A 21,366-nucleotide genomic window follows, 5' to 3' on the forward strand; every position below is an offset into this window, starting at 1 on the left:
ATCAAAGCCCTGTCCCGGTCCCAAAACCTTCATCTCACGTTACAGACTCTGTCCGCCTTCGGTTGGGTGATCAACCGAGAAAAGTCTCACCTGTCCCCCTCCCAGTCTCTGATATTTCTGGGTCTCCTTTTCGATACGGCAGCCGCCGTGTTCATCTCCCGTTGAACAAATGACGCTCCCTGAAACAGGGCATCCATCTCCTACAGCGCCCCTCTCTGTTTCCAATTTGTTTTTGCATAGAGGTACTGGGCCGGATGGTGGCTGCCATGGAGGTGGTTCCCTTTTCCCAGTTTCATTATCGCCCCCTCCAGCTGGCCATATTGGCCAGGTGAGACAAATCAGTATTATCTCCGGATTCTTTTGCCCCCTGCTGTTCGGAGGTCTCTTCTGTGGTGGCTCCATTCTTCTCTCCTTCTCCAGGGGCGGTCCTTCCTTCCCCTCCAATGGCAGGTCGTCACAACCAATGCGAGTCTCCAGGGCTGGGGGGGGTGTTTCGGATCTGACGGTCCAGGGTCGCTGGTCTCCTCTCGAGGCTTGCCTTCTCATCGATCTTCTAATGCTCAGGGCCATCTTTCTTTGCCTCCTCCACTGGGAGATCCTCCTACAAGATCTGGCGGTCCATGTTCAATCGGACAACGCCACGACTGTGGCATAAATCAATCGCCAGGTGGCATGCGCAGACGCTCGGCAATGGAGGAGGTCTCAAAGATTCTGATCTAGGCAGAGACTCGAGTTGCCGCTCTCTCCGCAATGTGAAGAATTGGGAAGCGGACTTTCTCAGCCGATCGTCTGTTTGCACAGATCTGCGATCTCTGGGGGACCCTAGACGTGGATCTCTTCACATCTCGCCACAACAGGTGGGTTCCACTTTGTCGCGAGACCCTCTGGCGGTGAACGCTCTGGTCGTTCCGTGGTTGTCCTTCAGTCTCCCTTACCTCTTTCCCCCTCTCCCGCTCCTGCCCAGGGTTCTGCGGAAACTCAAGGCGGAGGAGCGTTTCCGTCATTCTGGTGGCTCCAGACTGGCCCAGGCGCGCGCGTGGTACGCCAACGTAATTTGGCTGGCCGCAGATGTACCGCTGCGTCTTCCTTTTTGCCCCAATCTGCTCTCCCAGAGTCCCCTCTGCCACCCCAGTTTACTGTTGCTGCATTTGATGTTGTGGCGGTTGAAACCGTGGGTTTGAGAGCTCGGGGGGGGTTTTCATCTGGGGTAATTAGCACCATGCTTCGAGCACGGAAGCCGTCCTCCTACGATTTACCACCGCACTTGGAAGGCTTATTTCCGGTGATGCGAGGCTCCGTCCGTTTCCCCGGTAGGGCTTTCCTTCCCGCGCCTTCTTGCTTTTCTACAATCCAGCTTAGATCAACATTTGACCCTCAGCTCTCTTAAGGGTCAAGTGTCTGCTCTTTCTATTCTCTTTCGACGGAAGTTGGCTTCCAAGTCTCATGTCCACACTTTTCTGCAGGGCGTGGCCCATAAGGTGCCACCCTTCAGGTCTCCCACTCCTCCTTGGGACCTTAACCTGGTGCTTGGTGTTTTGAGGGAGGCTCCGTTCGAACCTCTTAGGGACGCCTCTCTCCGCATTCTTTGATGGAAGGTCACCTTCCTCATCGCAATCACTTCCATAGGAGGGTCTCTGAGTTAGCAGCTCTTTTCTGTCGCTCCCCTCTTTTGGTCCTTCATCAAGACAAGGTGGTTTTTCGGCCCCCTCCCTCCTTCTTGCCCAAGGTGGTTTCCCCCTTTCACGTGAACGAAGAGATTGTTGTTCCTTTTTTTTTTTTTTTTTTGTCCAGCTCCAATGCTAAGGAGCGTTCCCTACATAGTCTGGATGTTGTTCGGGCTGTCCGCATATAACTTTGTAACCTCACCTTTTCGGCAGGGTGACTGCTTCTTCGTGATTCCAGAGGGTAGTCGCAAGGGGCTTCTGGCTTCCCAGGCGACCATTTTGCGGTGGATCCGCTCTGCCATATCAAAATCGTAACTTCGTAAAGGCAAGGTCCCACCTTTTCGGGTGACTGCGCATTCCACACGTTCCGGTCTTCTTTGGCCTTCCACAATAGGGCTTCAGCCCTACAAGTTTGTAAGGAGGAACCTGGTCGTCCTTGCACACTTTCACCAAATTTTACCAAGTGCACACATTCGCGCCAGCTGACGCCGGTTTGGGTCGCAAGGTGTTGCAGGCGGCAGTGGCTTAGTCCTCGGCCTGATTCTGTGTTGGGTCTTTTTTTCCCATCCCGGGGACTGCTTTGGTACGTCCCACGGTTTCTGTGTCCCCCAATGATACTGACCTAGAAAAGTAGATTTTCTTTTTATGCTGACCGTAAAATCTGTTTCTCGGAGGATCCATTGGGGGACACAGCACCCACCCATTGTTTATGGCAATGGTGCAGTTTGTTTTGTCCGAGGGGTGTTTTTCTGTTACTTTTTTTTGTCTGGTACCCTCTGACACCTACTGGTTTCTCTCTCTGTCTGTTTCCTCCTCCTGCTTTGCGACTAAACTGATTAGCTCAGAGTCAGTGGGTGGGGTATATCCTGCCAGGAGGGGCCGACTTCTTTTTGGCAGCAAGATATACCTACGGTTCCTGTGTCCCCCAATGGATCCTCAGAGAAAGAGATTTTACAGTAAGTATAAAAAAAAAAATCAACTTTTTATCACTGATTTATTTCTGCTTTTTTCAAAGTTCACTACAAATACACAGAGAAGAGCTGGCTCGTTATTCTTCTCACCACTTTGTCCAGCACCCTGTGGAGCACACTAAGGGACTCTGGCATCTGTCTGTTCCCTCACAAATGCTACGGAATATTTACGATTACACAGAAAATTTTGACCGACACCTTCGACTGACCTCGCATGAGGAAGTGGGAGATTTCAACCCATGGCACATCGCAGAGAGGTAAATGGTAACTTAAAATATATTGGGGATAAATCTTAAAAAGGAGCTGTCACTTCTTTCTTTTGTGCTTTGCAATGGCTTTAAATTTTAAGAAACTTTGGTCTCTTTTTGAATAATAATACATTACATTTTTTTTTTTTCTCAGGCACAAGACACAAGGAGAAGGGAGCTCCACTTCTCCTCACTATGTGCCTCAATATAGAGCTGCTCTATAATGCACCCTTGCATTACGTAGACAGCCATTCATTTGATTTGTTTAGCATGTAATCCTACATTCTCTCTGCAGTGACCTTTGCAGGAGAAATGTGGGGCTGGTCTTCCCCAGTGATAACAGCTGATTGCTGACTTAGCCAAATTCACTTGCAATATGTCATAAAGTCAAAGTAAAAAATAAAAAGTCCCTCTCCTGTTACATACCACTATGAATTTACCCACAATACTTTAGACTTTTATTTTATTGACGATTACTTGTTTCACTTCAGTTGTATTGAATTAAAGAGGCATTCAAGCAGTAGTTTAAGGGGTATTCCGGCCATAGACATCTTATCCCCTATCCAAAGGATCTCCGGGCAGCACCCACATTTTCTGCCGGACTGCTTCTCCAGTCTCTGAAACCTCTGTGTTTCCAGAACTGGAGACGTGATGTCACGCCACGTCCCCTCCATTCATGTCTATGGGATGGGGGTGTGACGCCTGTCAAGCCCCCTCCTGTAGACATGAATGTAGGGGGTGTGGCGTGACGTCAGGTCTCCAGTGAGAGAAGGCTTCTATTTGTTACCTGTTAAACCCCATGTTCCTATGTTAAAGACTATGTCTATTCTATTGCAGCCTGGCCGAGGAACTTATAAATGATGCCTTAGGTGAGGTAGCGACCGAGCTACAAGACTTGTGTGAGGGATATGCAGAAGCTGTCTTCACTTCAGAGTTCATGGAACCTACAGAAAACAAGTAGTCCTGCGCCAGCCTCTTTACTGCAAGTAAAACGTTCACTTTAATGTAGATGGTGCTCTGAACTTGCCTTCAAAGGAAAAATGTTCCCCTGGATCCCATGTAGTGATAGACTGGATGAAAACTATTGTAAGAATTCTATACATTTTATAAACATGTTAGACTTGTCTTAGCCATTATCAAAGCTCTTACCAGTCCCTGAAGCAGTCAGTTGCTCAGTTCCTGTGTTCCTGTGACCAGCTCCTCAGGCAGACTGTTCCATAAATGCACTGATCTTATGGTAAAGAAGGCGTGTTGCCCCTGGAGACTAAATCTTATCTTCACAAGAAGGAGGAAGTGCCCCCTTGTCTTCTGAGGGGGATATACCTGGAACAGTTTTTTCCCATATTCATATACTCAAATAAATTGATATAATCCCCCTTACTGTCTCTTCTCAAGATTAAACAAATGTAATTCTATAAATCTTTCCAAATAGCTAATATGCTCCATGCCCCATATTAGTTTAGTTGTGCACCTTTGCACCTTTTATTTTCTTTTAAAATGTACCGGTCACCAAATAAACCTTTTTTAAACAAGCTCAAGCTACCATATATACTCTAGTATAAGCCGACCCAAATATAAGCCGAGGCCCCTAATTTTACCCCAAAATCCCAGGAAAAAAAAAAAAAAAGTTATTAACTCGAGTATAAGCCTAGGGTGGGAAATACTTCATCCCCCCTGTCATCATCCAGACCCCCGTCATCATCCCCCCTTCATCATCACCACCTGTCATCATCCCACACCCCTCCTTCATCATCCCCTTGTCATCATCCCACACCCCCCCTTCATCATCCCCTTGTCATCATCCCACACCCCCCCTTCATCATCCCCTTGTCATAAATCCCCCCCCCCCCCCCTTCATCATCACCGCTTGTCAATGTCTGATACAGTGGTCTTCAACCTGCGGACCTCCAGATGTTTCAAAACTACAACTCCCAGCAAGCCCGGGCAGACCACTGCGGCCTTTGACATCATCCAGCCCCCCCCCCCTCTCTCACCTCCTTTAGTTCTGTACTCACCTCCGCTCGGCGTGACGTTAAGGTGTGCTGGTCCGGTGCTGCAGGACTGTCCGGTGGGGAGGTCATCCGGTGGGATAGTGGTTCCGGGCTGCCATCTTCACCGGGGGGCCTCTTCTCCGCGCTTCGGGCCCGGAATAGAGGCGTTGCCTTGACGACGACGCAGAGGGACGTTGGTAATGAACGTCCCTCTGCGTCGTCGTCAAGGCAACGTGACTATTCCGGGGCCGGCCCGAAGCATGGAGAAGAGGCCCCCTGATGAGGTTGGCAGCCCGGAACCACTATCCCACTTCAGTGCACCACTTTGTATGGTTCCTCCTCTACAACTTTTTATGCAACTTTTTAAACTTGTGTCAAAATATTTGACTTTGTAAAAATGCTGTCCTCGGCCATTTTTGTAAGCCAAGTCTCAGCTGGTGTAGATTTGCGGAAAATTGTGCCACCAGTCGCACATGATAAATTAATGGCCACTGCAAAAAGTTGACCAGACTATGACTTTGTTCCACTATTTTAGAAAAGGCTTCTAAAGAAAAAGTCACAATGAAAAGTCTCTGACTCAGCAACTATGACAAAGTCTAGGACAAATCAATACCACAATAGCAGGGTAATACCAATGATAAATTCCCCCTTTATGTTTTTTCTCCCTTATATTAGATTGAGTTCTCCAGATTTTTAATGTGGACTTCCAGGTAGGCAGCATGCCCACATCTGCAACAGCGGACTTTTTCAGCGGATTACCCCTTTTTAAGGGGCTTTTCTAGAGAAAAGTCATTGATATCCTATCAGTTGCTGATCAGAACTGACACCCTGCACCCCTGCTGATCAACTGATGTAAACAACACATGGAGCTGGAAGCCTCGGCTCCTTACATTGTAGTGATGGTGCCAAGTTACTACATCACAGCTCCGATTCACTTAAATTGGAGCTGTGCTGCAGTAACCTGGCACCAACACTACATAATGTACAAAGCCGAGGCTTCCAGCTTCATATATTGCTTATATCGGTGTTGTTGTGGTTGTGCAGGGTGGGTTTGGCTGGATGTCTGCACTCTCACCTGTCCTATTATATGTTTGGTCTGAAATATAACAAATGAAATCATTTGAAATCCTCTTCTTGATACCTATATAGTCAACCTTATGATTGTGTTATAGCCTAATGTGTGTGAAAAAAATATGAGACCTTTGGATACTGCTTAATGTGAATTACAATATTTTACTAAAATCAGTTTTGAAAAATGGTGATTCTCTCTGGAAATTATTTATAAAAAAAAAAATGATTTTGATAACTTATTTTATATTTATTCTTTTAATAAAATATCTTTCATTAACCAATGTATTCTTGATTGTCTTTAAGACGTTATACAGATATTTACCTTGCTAGAAGAAAAAGAACCTAACATTTCTGTGAATGTTTTCCTTCCATTTTCTAGTCTACTAAAACAATGGTTCCCAACCAGGGTGCTTGTGCCTGTTGCAAAACTACAACCCCCAGCATGCCTGGACAGCCTTTGGCTGTCCAGGCATGCTTTGAGTTGCAGTTTTGCAACAGCATGCAAAGGCAGCAAAGGCGTCATCCAAAGGGTCTGACTGGGGTAAGTCCCCTGAGTGGAAAGTGAATTGGCAGGGAACCGGTCATTAGTGTCACTCTGTCTGAACCACAGGCAGGATGAAACACTGACAGGCTCCTTCTGTAGAATTATGGTTATAAAACCAGCCGGAACAGGGCTCCGAACGGTCCCCAGCAGCTTCTTTCCACCCATCCACCTTGATAGACCACCCCTGTGACTTGGAGCGTCCTTCTCAGCTTGTTTTATAAATATGATTCCTATGAAATGCAGCAGTGTTTCAGAAATAAATCGTATAGGGGAAGCATGTCAGTAATTTATACTGCCTGTGGTTTGAACAGTATGAAATTGATGACAGGTTCACACACTACTTTTTTTTTTTTTTTTTTTTTTTTTTTGCCTTATTTATAGCCTTTTTTTTCAGCCATCATTTGATTTTGGTTAATTTTTCATGCCGTTTATGACACAAAATCAGGTTCAAAAGACTATTTGTGAACACAACCTAAAATGAAATGTATAGATGGCAGAATATCATATTGGGGAGTCTGATATTTTGTTTAAGTAATACAGTATTTGGGTAACCACTTAAGGCAGTGGTCTTTAAAGCGCAACTGTCATGATGTTTGGGCCATATAAAGTAACAACAGTGCGTTAAATGTGCTTAGACTGTCAATCCAGCATTACCTAGATCTACTTTATTGCAGGTTTTATGATCTCAAGAATCTCTTTTGTGTACAGCCAGCATCACCTTTCACCTATCTCCTTTCCTGGAACGCTGGGACTGCTGTGTGATTGACACACAGGTCCCAGCACATGCGCCCTGTTTTGCTCCTATGTGCTGCTGGTAACACTGATGAGTTCATTGAGTGAGTGCTTGCTCCCTATGCGAGCGCTTGCTGCAGATGTCTGTCACTGCAGTGTGTAATGTTGGAAGCAGAAAGCGCGTTCTCTCTTCCTCTAGTGACCACAGCAACCAGCACAGGGGGAGCTCGGTGAACTTGTGCAGACATTTTTGCATTTGTCCCGTTTAAAGTGGAGTTTGCATGAACAAACACATTTAGATGTATAGGAAAGATTTTTAGTCTGCTGCAATATATCCTTTGGGCAGTGTTTCCCAACCAGGGTGCCTTCGGCTGCATGCTGGGAGTTGTAGCTGAGCAACAGCTGGAGGCACTCTGGTCAGGAAACTATGCCTTCAGGCATTCTAAAATACTGGTATTTTGAAGAGAAACTGACAGGCTGTTCACCCGCACTAAACCCAATATACTGGGTTATAGTGCTGAGGAACAGCCTTAAATTAATGACCTTTTGTCATATGGTTGTTTAAAAATTTAAAATATTTAACCCCTTAAGGACCAGGCCAATTTTCATTTTTGCACCTCTGTATTTTCCTCCTCCCCTTCTTAAAATCAATTAAATTAATTTTGCACCTACAGAAATGGGGGGGACGGGGGGGGACGCCATTTGTGACTTTTGGGGGCTTTTGTTTCAATGCAGTGTACTTTTTGGTAAATTTTTATTGGTACCATTTTTGTTTTAAATGATCGTATGGCGAGGAGGCAGGTAAGGGCCCTCCTGCCGTCAACTCAGCTAATTGGGACCCACGATTTAGCTGCAGATGTCCCGATCAGCTGCCCTGTGCTAACCGGCACCTTCTTACCCCGCATTATAGACACCGCGATCAACATACATCTAAAGGGTTAATGCCGGGCATCGTCCCGATCATCAATGCCCACCATTAACCATGGGTCCTGTGCTGTTATGTGCTGTTAACCCCTTATCGCCAACGGCCAGCATTAGGGGTTGCACCATGGGTCTGGGTCCCCCTATGATCCCTACTTGTCTTGCTTATGCAGCCTGGCATGATGCAAGTGACACCTAGCTAGTTGAAGACCTGTAGGGGAGTATTGGCAGGGTCAGGTGAGTAACTCCTTTAACCCCTTAAGGACACAGCCAATTTTATTTTTGTATTTTAGCTGTTTCCTCCTTGCCTTCTAAAATCCATAACTCTTTTATATTTCCATTCACAGACACATATGAGGGCTTGTTTTTTGCGTGACCAGTTGTACTTTGTAATGACATCACTCATTTTACTCTAAAATGTGGTAAACCAAAAAAAAATTTTTATGTAAGGAAATTTTAAAGAAAATCATAATTTAGCAAATTTGGGGGGTTTTCGTTTTCATTCTGTACATTTTACGGTAAAAATGTCATGTTTTCTTTATTTTCTGGGTCAATATATTTAAAATGATACCCATGGTTACATACATTTCTATTATTGTACTGCTTTAAAAAAAAAAATTTCAAACTTTTTTTTTTTTATAAAATCAGTACATTTAAAATTGCCCTATTTTGACCACCTCTAACTTTCTTATTTTTCGGTATTCAGGGATGTGTGAGGGCTAATTTTTTGCGGAGGCAGTTTAGGGGACCTTCGTCTGCCATCTTGGCTGATCTGATCCCCGTGGCATGTGCCGCGGCGATCAGATCAGCCATTTTAAGTGCCGCACTGCTGCAGATGCTGTGATCTGTATTGATCACGTGATCTAAGGGGTTAATGGGGAACATCAGCACGACAGCCGCCAGGACCCGCCGTGAATGAAGCGAGCGCAGCTCCTGCGCTCTCGGCACAACCGCGCCGTGACTGTAGGGGTTAAGTGTGTCCTTAAGGGGTTAAAGGGCCGTGGTTTCCTTACTTGTGTGACTCTTTGTTCGTTCTTCCGAAGGGCCATCGCAAGGGGCATCCGGCTTCTAAGGTGACCATCCCCGGGTGGATCCGTTCTGCCCTTTCGGAAGCTTACTGTTGTTAGGGGAAGGTCCCACCATTTCGGATCATGACTCATTCCGCCTGTTTCATCGGGGCCTCCTGGGCGGTCCACTACAGAGCTTCAGCCTTACAGGTGTGTAGGGCAGCCACGTGGTCGTCTCTACACACATTTACCAAATTCTACCAGGTGCACACCTTTTGCGTCTGCTGACGCCAGCTTTGGTCGCAAGGTGTTGCAGGCGGCGATAGCTTAGCCTTCCGTCTGAATTTTTGCTGGTACCGTCTATTCCTGCCCTGTGAACTGCTTTGGTATGTCCCACGTTTCCTGTGTCCCCCAATGTAGCCGACCAAGAAAAGTAAATTTTTTTAATACTTATAAAGTAGATTTTTTATTTTTTATACTAAAATCTTTCTCTGAGGATCCTTTGGGGGACACAGCACCCACCCATTAGTTGTTGGTCTGTTGACTTGGGTTTCGGTTGTCTGTCGGTGGGTTTGTTCGTTTTTTTTTGTCTGGGGAGTTCCTCGGACAACCTTTTCTGTGTTCTTTCACACGAAGAAGAAAATAGCGGAGTGCTCACCGTATCAGATGAAAGGCGGATCAGTTGGACGCATTCATCAACAGACTATAATCGGTCCTGGCAGGGAGGCAGCAGGTGGATATGGGGGGAACTCAGATGTCGGGCCACGGACTGTATCATGCCCCTAGGCGCTTTGTTGGCCTGACGAAGCGCCTAGGGGCGTGATATGATCCGTGGCCCGACATCTGAGCTCCCCCCGTATCCACCTGCCGCCTCCCTGCCAGGACCGATTATAGTCCGTGGATTTTCAACGTGAAGCGCCACTCTAGTACCTACACCTGTCCATAGGTTGTAATGGACTTTTTGGTCTGTCATCCGTGCTGGTTTTCTTTATAGCGGCAGGGCTGGCTACATTTGTCTTCTACTTTTCTGTGTTCTGTCGGTTCTCTCCTTTTGCTTTTGGACTAAACTGATTAGCTCAGAACCAGTAGGCGGGGTATATCCTGCCGATAGGGGACAACTTTCTTTCTTTTTTTTCTTTTTTTGTGTTGCCTAGTGGCAGTCTCCTAGTGACAACAAGATATACCCACGGTTCCTGTGTCCCCCAATGGATCCTCAGAGAAAGAGATTATACTGTAAGTATAAAAAAAAAAAAAACTACTTATTCTCGAGAGCATATATAGTCTATTAGATATTCTGAGTTTATTGGTAGTATTCACACAAGAGCAAGTTTTATTAATGAATTTTCGTAGAAATGTACATTTTTATAGGCATACTCCAGTGGCCGTGTCTGTAACACCTTCAGCTACTGCCTATGAAAATGACCGAATAAAACAATTCTACATGGACTATGTCTAAACTGTGAGTGGAATTAACTTAGCTATAAACGCACTTGTCTGAATAATGCCATGAAAACTCAGAAGGCAAAGTTTGGACAGACAGGTCAATATCACAATGTTAAGAATGAAAAGACGGTGAAACACCACAGCCTCTCAGAATCCTAACAAATTCTGTCTGGGCTTGCTGAGAGTTGTAATTTTGCAACAGCTGAAGGCATGCTGGTTAAGTAACACTTCTACACTGCTCAAAAAAATAAAGGGAACACTTAAAGGGGTATTCCAGGAAAAAACGTTTTTTTATATATCAACTGGCTCCAGAAAGTTAAACAGATTTGTAAATTACTTCTATTAAAAAATCTTAATCCTTTCAGTACTTATGACCTTCTGAAGTTAAGGTTGTTCTTTTCTGTCGAAGTCCTCTCTGATGACACCTGTCTCGGGAAACGCCCAGTTTAGAAGCAAATCCCCTTAGCAAACCTCTTCTAAACTGGGCGTTTCCATTAGGCTGACTGCCATTAGGTACCGAGATTAAATCCTCAGACCCTTTGTTGAGACCATATGCTGGTGCGGTTGGCCCTGGGTTCCTCCTATTGCAAGACAATGCTAGACCTCATGTGGCTGGAGTGTGTCAGCAGTTCCTGCAAGAGGAAGGCATTGATGCTATGGACTGGCCCGCCCGTTCCCCAGACTGGAATCCAATTGAGCACATCTGGGACATCATATCTCGCTCCATCCACCAAGGCCACGTTGCACCACAGACTGCCACCTCATCAGGAGCCTGCCCAGGCATTGTAGGGAGGTCATACGGGCACGTGGAGGCCACACACACTACTGAGTCTCATTTTTACTTGTTTTAAGGACATTACATAAAGTTGGATCAGCCTGTAGTGTGGTTATTCACTTTGATTTTGAGTGTGACTCCATATCCAGACCTCCATGGGTGGATAAATTTGATTTCCATTGATAATTTTTATGTTTGTTGTCAGCACATTCAACTATGTAAAGACGAAAGTATTTCATACAATTAGTTCATTCATTCAGATCTTGGATGTGTTATCTTAGTGTTCCTTAAATTTTTTTGAGCAGTGTATAATATGGTGACATTTGAGATCTGCTATTAATCCTGTAGGACAATGCCGTACGTTATACTGACATCTGCTTTCCCTTGTGGTTCAGTACAACTGTGCCCCATAAAGTACTGTCTATCACATACGGTATCTTATTATTGGTCAGAGCACTATTCTAAAACAGAGGAAAATAAAACAAAATAAAATTCTGGCTACCAGTAGAGCGTACGTCATCCTCTAATGCTGGAAGATCTCCCTAGTGGTGGTTACAGGCGGTCAGAGTTGTATTATTTAGCACTGTGTCTACGCAGCGAATAACACTGTCTGCTATAGAGATATATTGTAAAATTAATCAGTACAGAATGTCTGACCTAGAACCAACATGATATGGAAAGGAGGATATTCAGACCATATACTTTAGATAAATGTTGACCTATACCCCTAATTTACTACATATTGGGACATCCCGCCTGCAGACCTCAGGAAAAAACAAGGATCAGACATACCCAATTTCAAGATATAGAAAATAACATTTTCACTTACACAGCAGTTCCCATCAGATAGTCACTGTTCTGTAAAAAGCACAGATTTTCATGTACTACAGTCATGGCCGTAAATTTTTGCACCCCTGAAATTTTTCAGGAAAATGAAGTATTTCTCACAGAAAAGGATTACAGTAACACATGTTTTGCTATACACATGTTTATTCCCTTTGTGTGTATTGGAACTAAACTAAAAAAGGGAGAAAAAAAAAAACTGGACATAATGTCACACCAAACTCCAAAAATGGTCTGGACATAATTATTAGCACCCTTTCAAAATTGTGGAAAAATAAGATTGTTTCGGTCATATGATGCTCCTTTAAACTCACCTTTTCTGTGAGAAATACCTTATTTTCTAGAAAAATTTTAGGGGTGCCAACATTTACGGCCATGACTGTATGTTAATTTTGCATCATTACACATGGTAACGTAAAAGATTTTTCTAGTTTTCACCACTAGATGGCAGAAGTATTTAACAATTTTTACACATTTTGGAATATATTGCAGCAACTAATGATCAATTTAACACATTTTACACCACCATATATAATATGACAAGCTACAGTAAGCTCCATGGATAAATTGTAGGTAATAATACCTGTGGGGCATTGAGATAAATGGTAGCAAATTCTATTTGATGTAAAATGCACATGCTTTCTTTTTTTAACATTACTTTGTATACAGTTGTTCTCAAAAGGTTGCATACATTTGCAGAATTGGTCATATATAAACCATTTTTTAAAGAAAACTGGAGTGAGCCGGCAGAACACATTTTTATTTATTTATTATTAAACTCATATTTAACTGTAGGTTAGAACAGAATGTCACAACCCTAAAACAAAACATAGCAAAAGATTAAAAGAAAATGAAATCTACATACCCTAAGTTCTTAATATTGTGTATTGCTCCCTTTAGCATCAATGACAGTGTGCAGTTGTCTACAAGGCCCCAAATTCTTGCAGGTGGTATAGCTTCCCATTCATCTTGGCAACATACCTCCAGGTCGTGTAAAGTCTTTGGTCGTCTTGCATGAACCGCACCAAAGTGTGTGTGTGTGTGTGTGTGTGTGTGTGTGTGTGTGGGGGGGGGGGGGGGGGGGGAGTCCAACCTCTGGGATCCTGATTGAACCCTAAAAATGAAAGTTCTACCGCCCTGTTTACCCTGGCATTCTGTCAGTATCATCCATCAGTTGTGCAAGGAACTAAGGCCATGCCCCATTTACCTGGCTGGGGGCGCCATTGTGCAGGAAAAACACTGAAGGGAACAGGGCACCAAACTATTTATTGATCCATATCAAATTCTCTATCTGAAACAATCAGTGAAGGGATCCTTCACCACTCTAAGCTAACTGTACTCTTTCATTCCTCTCCTGACCTGAAAATAATAAAAACTCTAGTTGTCCCCCACAAGTTTTGCTTGCAATCTGCCAGAAATGGCACACTAAACTGACATGTGACCACAGTAGCCAATCACTTGCTTCACCAGTACTTGGTAGCATCATGTGTCAGCACTAAGGAGTAATACCAGGAGTATGGCAAATGTCCACTAAGTTGGCTGGTGGCAATTATCAAATGCAGCCACAACTAGTCTTTGCTAAAAGAATGTAATGAAAGACCAGCTCTGGGGAATTCTGGAGTATCTAAAGAATGTTCGCAATAAACGAAAAAAGAATGAATCGTCTAACAGTGAGTGGCTGAATTTTTTCAAGGAATTATATGTAGCCCATGTTTTCTAATGTGAATTGTCTCTTGTGGAGTTGGTGGATATCCACACCTGGGCTTAACCAGCCATCTACACAAAGACTTTATATATTCCATGACTTCTGGAGTATCTGCGCTGGTCTGGCAGGGGATTGAAGGTGTTTTTTTTTTTTCCCTTTTTTGAACAGTAAAAATATGGGCATTTTACAGCCCAAAAACAGGCAAACATATTTTTGTGGTGAGCCAGCATAGCTTTACCATCTGCTTCTCATTAAAGTGACTTGATGGCTGACCTAATAAAATGTTTGCTGGATGTTACTTATGAGGTTTACAGAATGCAGAGAGTTAATATTGTATCATGTCTCCATCACACTGTACAGCTGGATGATTGACTTGATCACATGTAGTCTCCTAGCCAATTGATTCAAAAGCAAGTCCCAATTATACATCCTCCCTCTTCTGAGAAAAGAGGTGGCCCTTAGTCTGTTCTAGTGCCAGAGCCGCATGTCTGTCTCTACCCAATGGCAGTGTAAACCTAGCCTTTCAAGCTGCATACCAGAATCCTGGCTTCTGAGGACTCATTTCTGAGATTTATTTTAAAAAAAAATGTTACAAATGTTAACCTCATCATAGCCCACAACATCATTGCCCTAGACTCACCACACATTGTGTGAACATAGCCTACTTTTGGGTTCCCATGTAGTTATGGCATCGTAGTCCTATCTACCTTTGGTAGTCATATTAAGCTAACCATAACAGAAAATCTAATTAGGCTGAATAAAGATTATTGATAGAATAATCTGTTTCCAATAAACTTAGCTTTTTTTATAGATAATTGATTTTTTTGACTGGGTGACTAAAATAATAGATGGCGGAGGGTCAGTAGACATTGCATATCTAGATTTTAGTAAGGCTTTTGACACTGTCCCACATGGAAGACTTATCAATAAACTACAGTCATTGAGCTTGGACTCCCATATTGTTGAGTGGATTAGGCAGTGGCTGAGTAACAGATAACAGAGGGTTGTAGTCAATGGAGAATATTCAGAGCAAGGTCTTGTTACCAGTGAGGTACCTCAGGGATCTGTACTGGGACCAATTTTGTTTGATATCTTAATTAGTGATATTGCAAAAGGTCTCAATGTTAAGGTGTGTCTTTTTTCTGATGACGCAAAGATATGTAACAGGGTTGATGTTCCTGGAGGGATATGAAAAATGGAAAAGGATTTATGCAAACTAGCAGAATGGCCAGAACTCTGGTAACTGAAATTTAATGTGGATAAGTGCAAGATAATGCACCTGGGGCGTAAAAACCCTCAGGCAGAATATAGAATATTTGACACAGTCCTGATCTCAGTATCTAAGGAAAGGGATTTACAAGTAATTATTTCAGAAGAGTTAAAGGTAGGAAGACACCATGTAATAGAGCAGCAGGAAATGCTAGCAGAATGCTTGGATGTATAGGGAGAGGTATAAGCAGTAGAAAGAGAGAAGTGCTCATGCTGCTGTACAGAGCACTGATGAGACCTCACTTGGAGTATTGTGTGCAGTACTGGAGGCCATAGGAAGAAGGATATAGATACTCTAGAGAAAGTTCAGAGAAGAGCTACTAAACTACTACATGGATTGCAGGATAAAACTTACCAGGAAAGGTGAAAGGAATAGAGATGAGCAAACTTTTGAAAGATTCAATTCGGCCGATTCACCAAATTTGTGGTTTCATACCAATTTATTCACGACGAATCTATTTTAAAAATGTCTATTTCTGGCCTACAGAGACCCTCAATAGGGGTGTAGAACGCTTTGCTATGTTCTAACACGCATATGGAGTGTGCTGGGGTAGGGTAATAATACTGTTATTCATTATGACATGCAGATTACAGGCATCGCTTTTAGAATCACTGCCGCAGAGCGGCACAATGACAGAGCCTGGAGGTGGCATCAGTATGAGGAGACCATATAGTGGCTGAATGACACAGCGTGGAGGTGTTGGCAGCATGAGGAGACCATATAGAGGCTGAATGACACAGCTTGGATAAGGCTGAAGCATGAGGAGACCATATAGTGGCTGAATGATACATCCTGGAGCTGGCAGCAGCATGAGTAGACACAATCCCTATGATTAAAAGATGAATTCTGAAATTAAAACTGAAGATTTGGGGTAGTTAGTGCTACAATAACAACATTTTTATTCCCATACCCAGGCCCAGCAGCATCAGTAAATCATATATTGCCTGAATGACACAGCCTGGAGTTGGATGAAGCAGGAGGAGACCATATAGTGTCTGAATGGCACAGCCTGGAGTTGGCAGAAGCATGAGGAGACCATTGAAATGTAAGAATTTTAAATAGAAATTTAAGAATTTTAAATAGAAATTTAAGATTTTTAAATTGAACTTTTAACTTCAAGTTTTAGTGTCCAGGGCCGCGGCGTGTGGGTACAAAGGACCAAATCTAACAAGGAGTCACATGTCACATGGCAGCACAATGACAGAGCCTGGTGGCATCAGTAGAAGGAGGTCATATAGTGGCTGAATGACACAGCCTGGAGTTGGCTGAAGCATGAGAAGAGACCATATAGGGGCTGAATGAGACAGCCTGGAGGTGGCAGCAGCATCAGGAGTCCTGAAAGTGACCCGGTGAAAAAGTGGTGCGGTGGGTGGCAATACCAGTACCCGGTGACGAAGGTGGGTGAAAAAAGGTCTGATGCAGAGGAATTTTTGTAACTGGGGAGCAGCGCTTTAAATCTGTTTGGCACTATCCATATTTGTGAAGTGTTGGTGTGGCACCATGGTCAATCTACTCTCAAGCATCAGGCATTGGTCGTTGGAAATCCTGGCTGCTCCATCCCTGATTCATCTTCACAATGGTCTGTCTCTCCACATTTTTCGTGGACAGACGAGTTGTCCTTGGGGTGACTATGGCCCCTGCCACACTAAACACCCGCTCTGATGGCACACTACTGGCCAGGCAGGACAGCTTTTCCAGGGAGAACACTGCTAGTTGCGGTCACAAATCAAGTTTGGCTGTCCAGCGGATCTTCAAGGTGCGTTGGCAATGGCATGTCAAGGTATGCCACCACCTGCTGGTTCAGGTCCTGCTCCAGGTCTACCTGCTGCTAATGAGTTGCTTCACTATGCAAGTGAAGAAAGCTACTAATCAGTGACGGTAGACTCAGGCTGCTGCTGATGGAGCTGGTACTGCTCCTGCCACCCCTCCCCAGCAGCCATGGCAGTGGAAGGTGAGCACAGGGGGCCCCCCAATTCAGACCTGCGAGAGGATGGACGATGGCACCGATAGGCATCGGCCAACTGACTACATAGGATGCCTCTGAAGTAGGTCATTTTGTAAAAAAAGGCCCCTATTTTGTGTCTGTAGTGAGGATCCAATAAGGTGGAGATCCAGAAGTCATCCCGCTGCCGAATGGTGACAGTTCCACTGTCACTACGCAAGCAGGTGAGCATGCATCGTGCCATTTGTGCAAGTGACTCGGAGGGGCTCCCTGCCTCCATATCCACTGCACACTGCCATGGTGTGTCTGGGTCTTCTGTCTCCCCTTTCTCATAACCCTCTAGCCCCTTTGGCTGCTCCTGCTCCTCCTCTACTGTCAGATTACTAGAAAAAACGTCCATTTGGCAAAACCTAAACTGTGCTCCACTTTACCCCTTCTCCTCCACCTCCAGTTCAGCCCCCACAGGGCTCATGTGGCTGTGAGATGTAGGCGCCAAGTCTCCAGTGCCCTGACCAGCCATCGTTTCCAACACGTGTTGTAAGAAATGAAGCAGTGGAATGATGTCGTTCATACCGTAATCCTGGCCACTTACTAATAATGTGGCTTCCTCAAAGGGCCTGAGCAAATGGCAGGTGTCACGTATGAGCTGTCACTGGTTCGCATTGAAGTTACGCAGGGGAGTCCCCCTATCCGCTTGGATCATCAAGAAATCGGTGATGGCTTTTCTCTGTTCGTACAGTCGGTCCAACATATGGAGGGTGGAATTCCAACGTGTGGCAACGTCACAAATCAGACTATTTTGTGGGATACCATTCTGATGCTGCAGCTCAAGGAGGGTGTGCTTTGCGGTGTACGAGTGTCTGAAGTGCATGCAAAGTTAACTTCCCATTGTTAGGATGTCTTTCAAATGGGGGGGAACACTTTAGGAACTGCTTCACAACTAGATTGAACACGTGTGCCATGCAGGGTGCATGGCTCAGCCTTCCCAGTCACAGCGCATGCAAGATGTTCTTCCCATTGTCAGTCACCATGGTTCCCATTTCCAGTTTTCGTGGAGTAAGCCATGCTCCGATTTATTTACGAATTACTTTTAGCAGTTCCTCCCCTTTTGTGACTCTTTTCGCCAAGGCAAACCATGTGAAGAACAGCGTGACACTGCCGTGTCCTGCACACATGGTATGCTGAAGGGCCACTGAGACTTGTCTGGGCGGTGGAGGAGGCGGAGTCGCACACTGTCACAGGAACAACGGCTGAGAGTGTGGAGGAGGAAGCGGCGTGACCTGTCCAAGTTGGTGTTGTGGCTGTGCAGGAACCACATTCACCAAGTGAGCCGTAAAGGACATGTATTGTCCCTGACCGTAGTTACAGCTACAGACATCGGCGCTGCCGTGCACTTTGGTACACACCGACAGGCTCAAGGACAGGACCACCTTCTCTTCCACAAAATTGTGCAGGGCTGGTACTGCCTTCTTTGCAAAGAAATGACGGCTTGGCACTCTCCACCTCGGCTTGGCACAAGCCATTCGTTTTCTGAAAGGTGCAGAGTCCACCACTTGAAAAGGGAGGGACTGCAGCACCAGCAACTTAGACAGGAGCACATTCAGCTTCTGCCCTGTTGGATGAGTAAGCGCATACTGTTGTCTCTTGGACATGGCTTTGTCAATGGATTGTTGGCAGAATGGCTGACTGAAAGTAGGAGGAGGAGGAGCATCTGGAGCGTCAGGAGGGTCTGACACATCTCCCTTCGGCTGAGGAGGTTGAGCCTTGGCTGGCTGAAAGAGGGAGCGGCTGGCCATTGGGTGATTCAGCAGGCTGGACCACTTCATCGGAGCCACGGTTCTCCCAGGCCGCTTTATGGCGGCGAAGCATATGTTGACGCAGGGCCATAGTGCCAACATTGGGACCCTGGCCATGCTTCACCTTCTGCTGACATATCTTGGATGTGGCTATGTGAACCTCCTCCAGATGCTTGATAAAAAACTGCCACTCCCCCGAGTAGCTGATTTTCCCACCAACAGCGATCGGCTCCCAATTGCGATCAGCTTCATCATCATCAACAAGTGTCTGCACGTCACTGATGTCCTCCTCAGGTTCCTCAAGTGTCTGCTTCAGGACCCTGAACCCTGGCAACACTGCCTCCCCCATCACTCTCCTCATCACTACTTGCCCGCCTAATGGAGGAAGCGGCGGATGTCTCCTCCACTTCTTGGCTGGGCAGTAGCTGCTGACTGACCTCTATTAGATCGTGCTCATTGAATAGTGGAGCTGAACCCACAGCATAAGATACTTCTGTAGGGCAGGGAACAGCATAGGACACAGACAATGGGAGCACAGGGACTGCTCCCTGGCCATGCCAACTGAATGCTGTGTCTGAGGAACCCACCAACTGTTGACTGGGGGTGTCAGATGTCGCTTGTGATGAAGTGGATGACCGTGTTAACCAATCCAAGACGGCAGATGGGTTGCTGGTCGAGACACGACCGCTAGCTGATAACGGGAGCTCAGGCCTCTCACTGCGACTCCTGCTGCCACTCGCCCCTAGTCTGCTGCGACCTCTGCCTGAAGGATTTAGGCCTCTGCCACTCCTCTGTGCATGTCCTGGCACTTCTCTGCCTGACATACTTAGTGTGTATATGAGGGGAGTACAATACGCTTAAAACAGTATTTGTCTAGAACAGCAGCAGGTGTGCACTTTTGGCTGGCCTTTCACAGTATCTAGGATCTTGACAGATTAGCAGGTACAAAATAGAACACTACTTAGATGTAGGTATGTGGTATGCACTGATGAGGGCAGAAAAATGCTCTACAGTACACTTAAAAAAGTATCCGAGTACAACACCAGCCTGTGAGTACTTTTACCTGGACTTTCACAGTATGTAGGCCCTTGACAGGTTAACAGGTAAAAATAAGTACACTACTTAGATGTACTTATGCGGTATGCACTGATGAGGGCAGAAAAATGCGCTACAATACGCCTAAAGACTCTGTATTTTTGTAAAACGCCAGCCGGTGATTACTTTTGGCTGTACTTTTACAGTATGTAAGCCCTTGAAAGATTAACAGGTACTAAAAAGTACACTACTTAGATGTACATATGCGGTATGCACTTATGAGGGCAGAAAAATGTGCTACAGTATTCTTAAAAAAAAAAAAAAACACATTTTTGTAAAACAACAGCAGTACACAACAGGGCTGCAGCCAAAAAAAGCTGTGTACTAAACACAAAATTGCACTTTGTCACAGACTATTAGGAATGGACTGCTGGGTATTATACGTCTACAGACTAGTATAACCAGCAGATGATTTGTTGTGGAACAAAGACACTGAACTGCGCTGAAAAATTATTTTTGCCTCCTCTATTAAGGTTTATGAAGTTGATGCAGCCTGTTGAAATGTATGAGGCAACACACAGCTATCTGCCCCTCTCTGTAATACTATGCCGAAGAAAGTGACTGGGAGGTTAATGCCTGCAGCTGCAGTAAAAATCCTTTTCAGTGAAAAAAAACAATGCTCCCTGTCCACGAGAAAGCTGATGTGACTAGGAGGATGTTAAACGTTGCTGTACTGCACTTTTCTCTGCTGTAACACACACACACAGGGCCTGCGTCCTATGATCCTTCTGCAGTGTATTGTGATGAAGTGACTGGCTGCAAGATGGCTACTGATTATATAGGGCTGTGACATCACAGGGGTGACTGGCAGCTGATAGGCTACATCCTGCCTGTGATTCAGGGTCATCCCGCCTATTTCCCATCCCGCCTTGCCTTCCCACCTTCTCAGCGTTCCTTTCCCCATGTACTGACATGTGGATCCTCCATTTTTGATGCCCTGGAGCCTGCACCGCAGTAAATGGAGTTAAATTAAGTGATTTGCACAATAGAATCGCAGGGATATTCGCATTCGTTGCGAATCTACTATTTCCTGAAATTCGTAATGAATTCGGGTTTGTCAGCTTCAATTTGCTCATCTCTTGAAAAAACCTAAAGGGGTATTCCAGGAATTTTTTTTGTATTTGACTATGCTACGGGGCTGTGAAGTTAGTGTAGTTCATAATATAGTGTCTGTACCTGTGTGTGACGGTTTTCTCACAATTCTTCTGTGATTTTCACTCCAATATTTATTTTTATCAGCATACAAAATGACTGTTGTCTCAGATTTTTCCCAGGTTGCAATGCGGCCGAGACCTGACTCACTAGTCAGCTGATGACAGGGAGCCTGTCTGCTTCAATGGGTGGAGCG

At 45.0% G+C, this 21,366-nt stretch overlaps 1 protein-coding gene across 2 annotated transcripts in view; it reads left to right on the forward strand.

Annotated features, from left to right (window-relative positions):
* The window catches only part of KIAA0753 (KIAA0753 ortholog), a 58,591-nt gene extending 53,894 nt beyond the window's left edge, over window positions 1–4,697 (forward strand). The window contains exons 15-16 of one of the 2 annotated variants that reach the window (XM_056558418.1): window positions 2,680–2,892; window positions 3,721–4,697. In XM_056558418.1, coding sequence (XP_056414393.1) covers window positions 2,680–2,892; window positions 3,721–3,844 — 337 coding nt within the window. In that variant the 3' untranslated portion in view covers window positions 3,845–4,697. The remainder of the gene's footprint in view (window positions 1–2,679; window positions 2,893–3,720) is intronic. The other variant, XM_056558417.1, reaches the window with a different exon arrangement.
* Window positions 4,698–21,366: the final 16,669 nt, after the last annotated feature.

Source organism: Hyla sarda, chromosome 2, assembly GCF_029499605.1.
Source record: "Hyla sarda isolate aHylSar1 chromosome 2, aHylSar1.hap1, whole genome shotgun sequence".
Lineage (NCBI taxonomy): Eukaryota > Metazoa > Chordata > Amphibia > Anura > Hylidae > Hyla > Hyla sarda.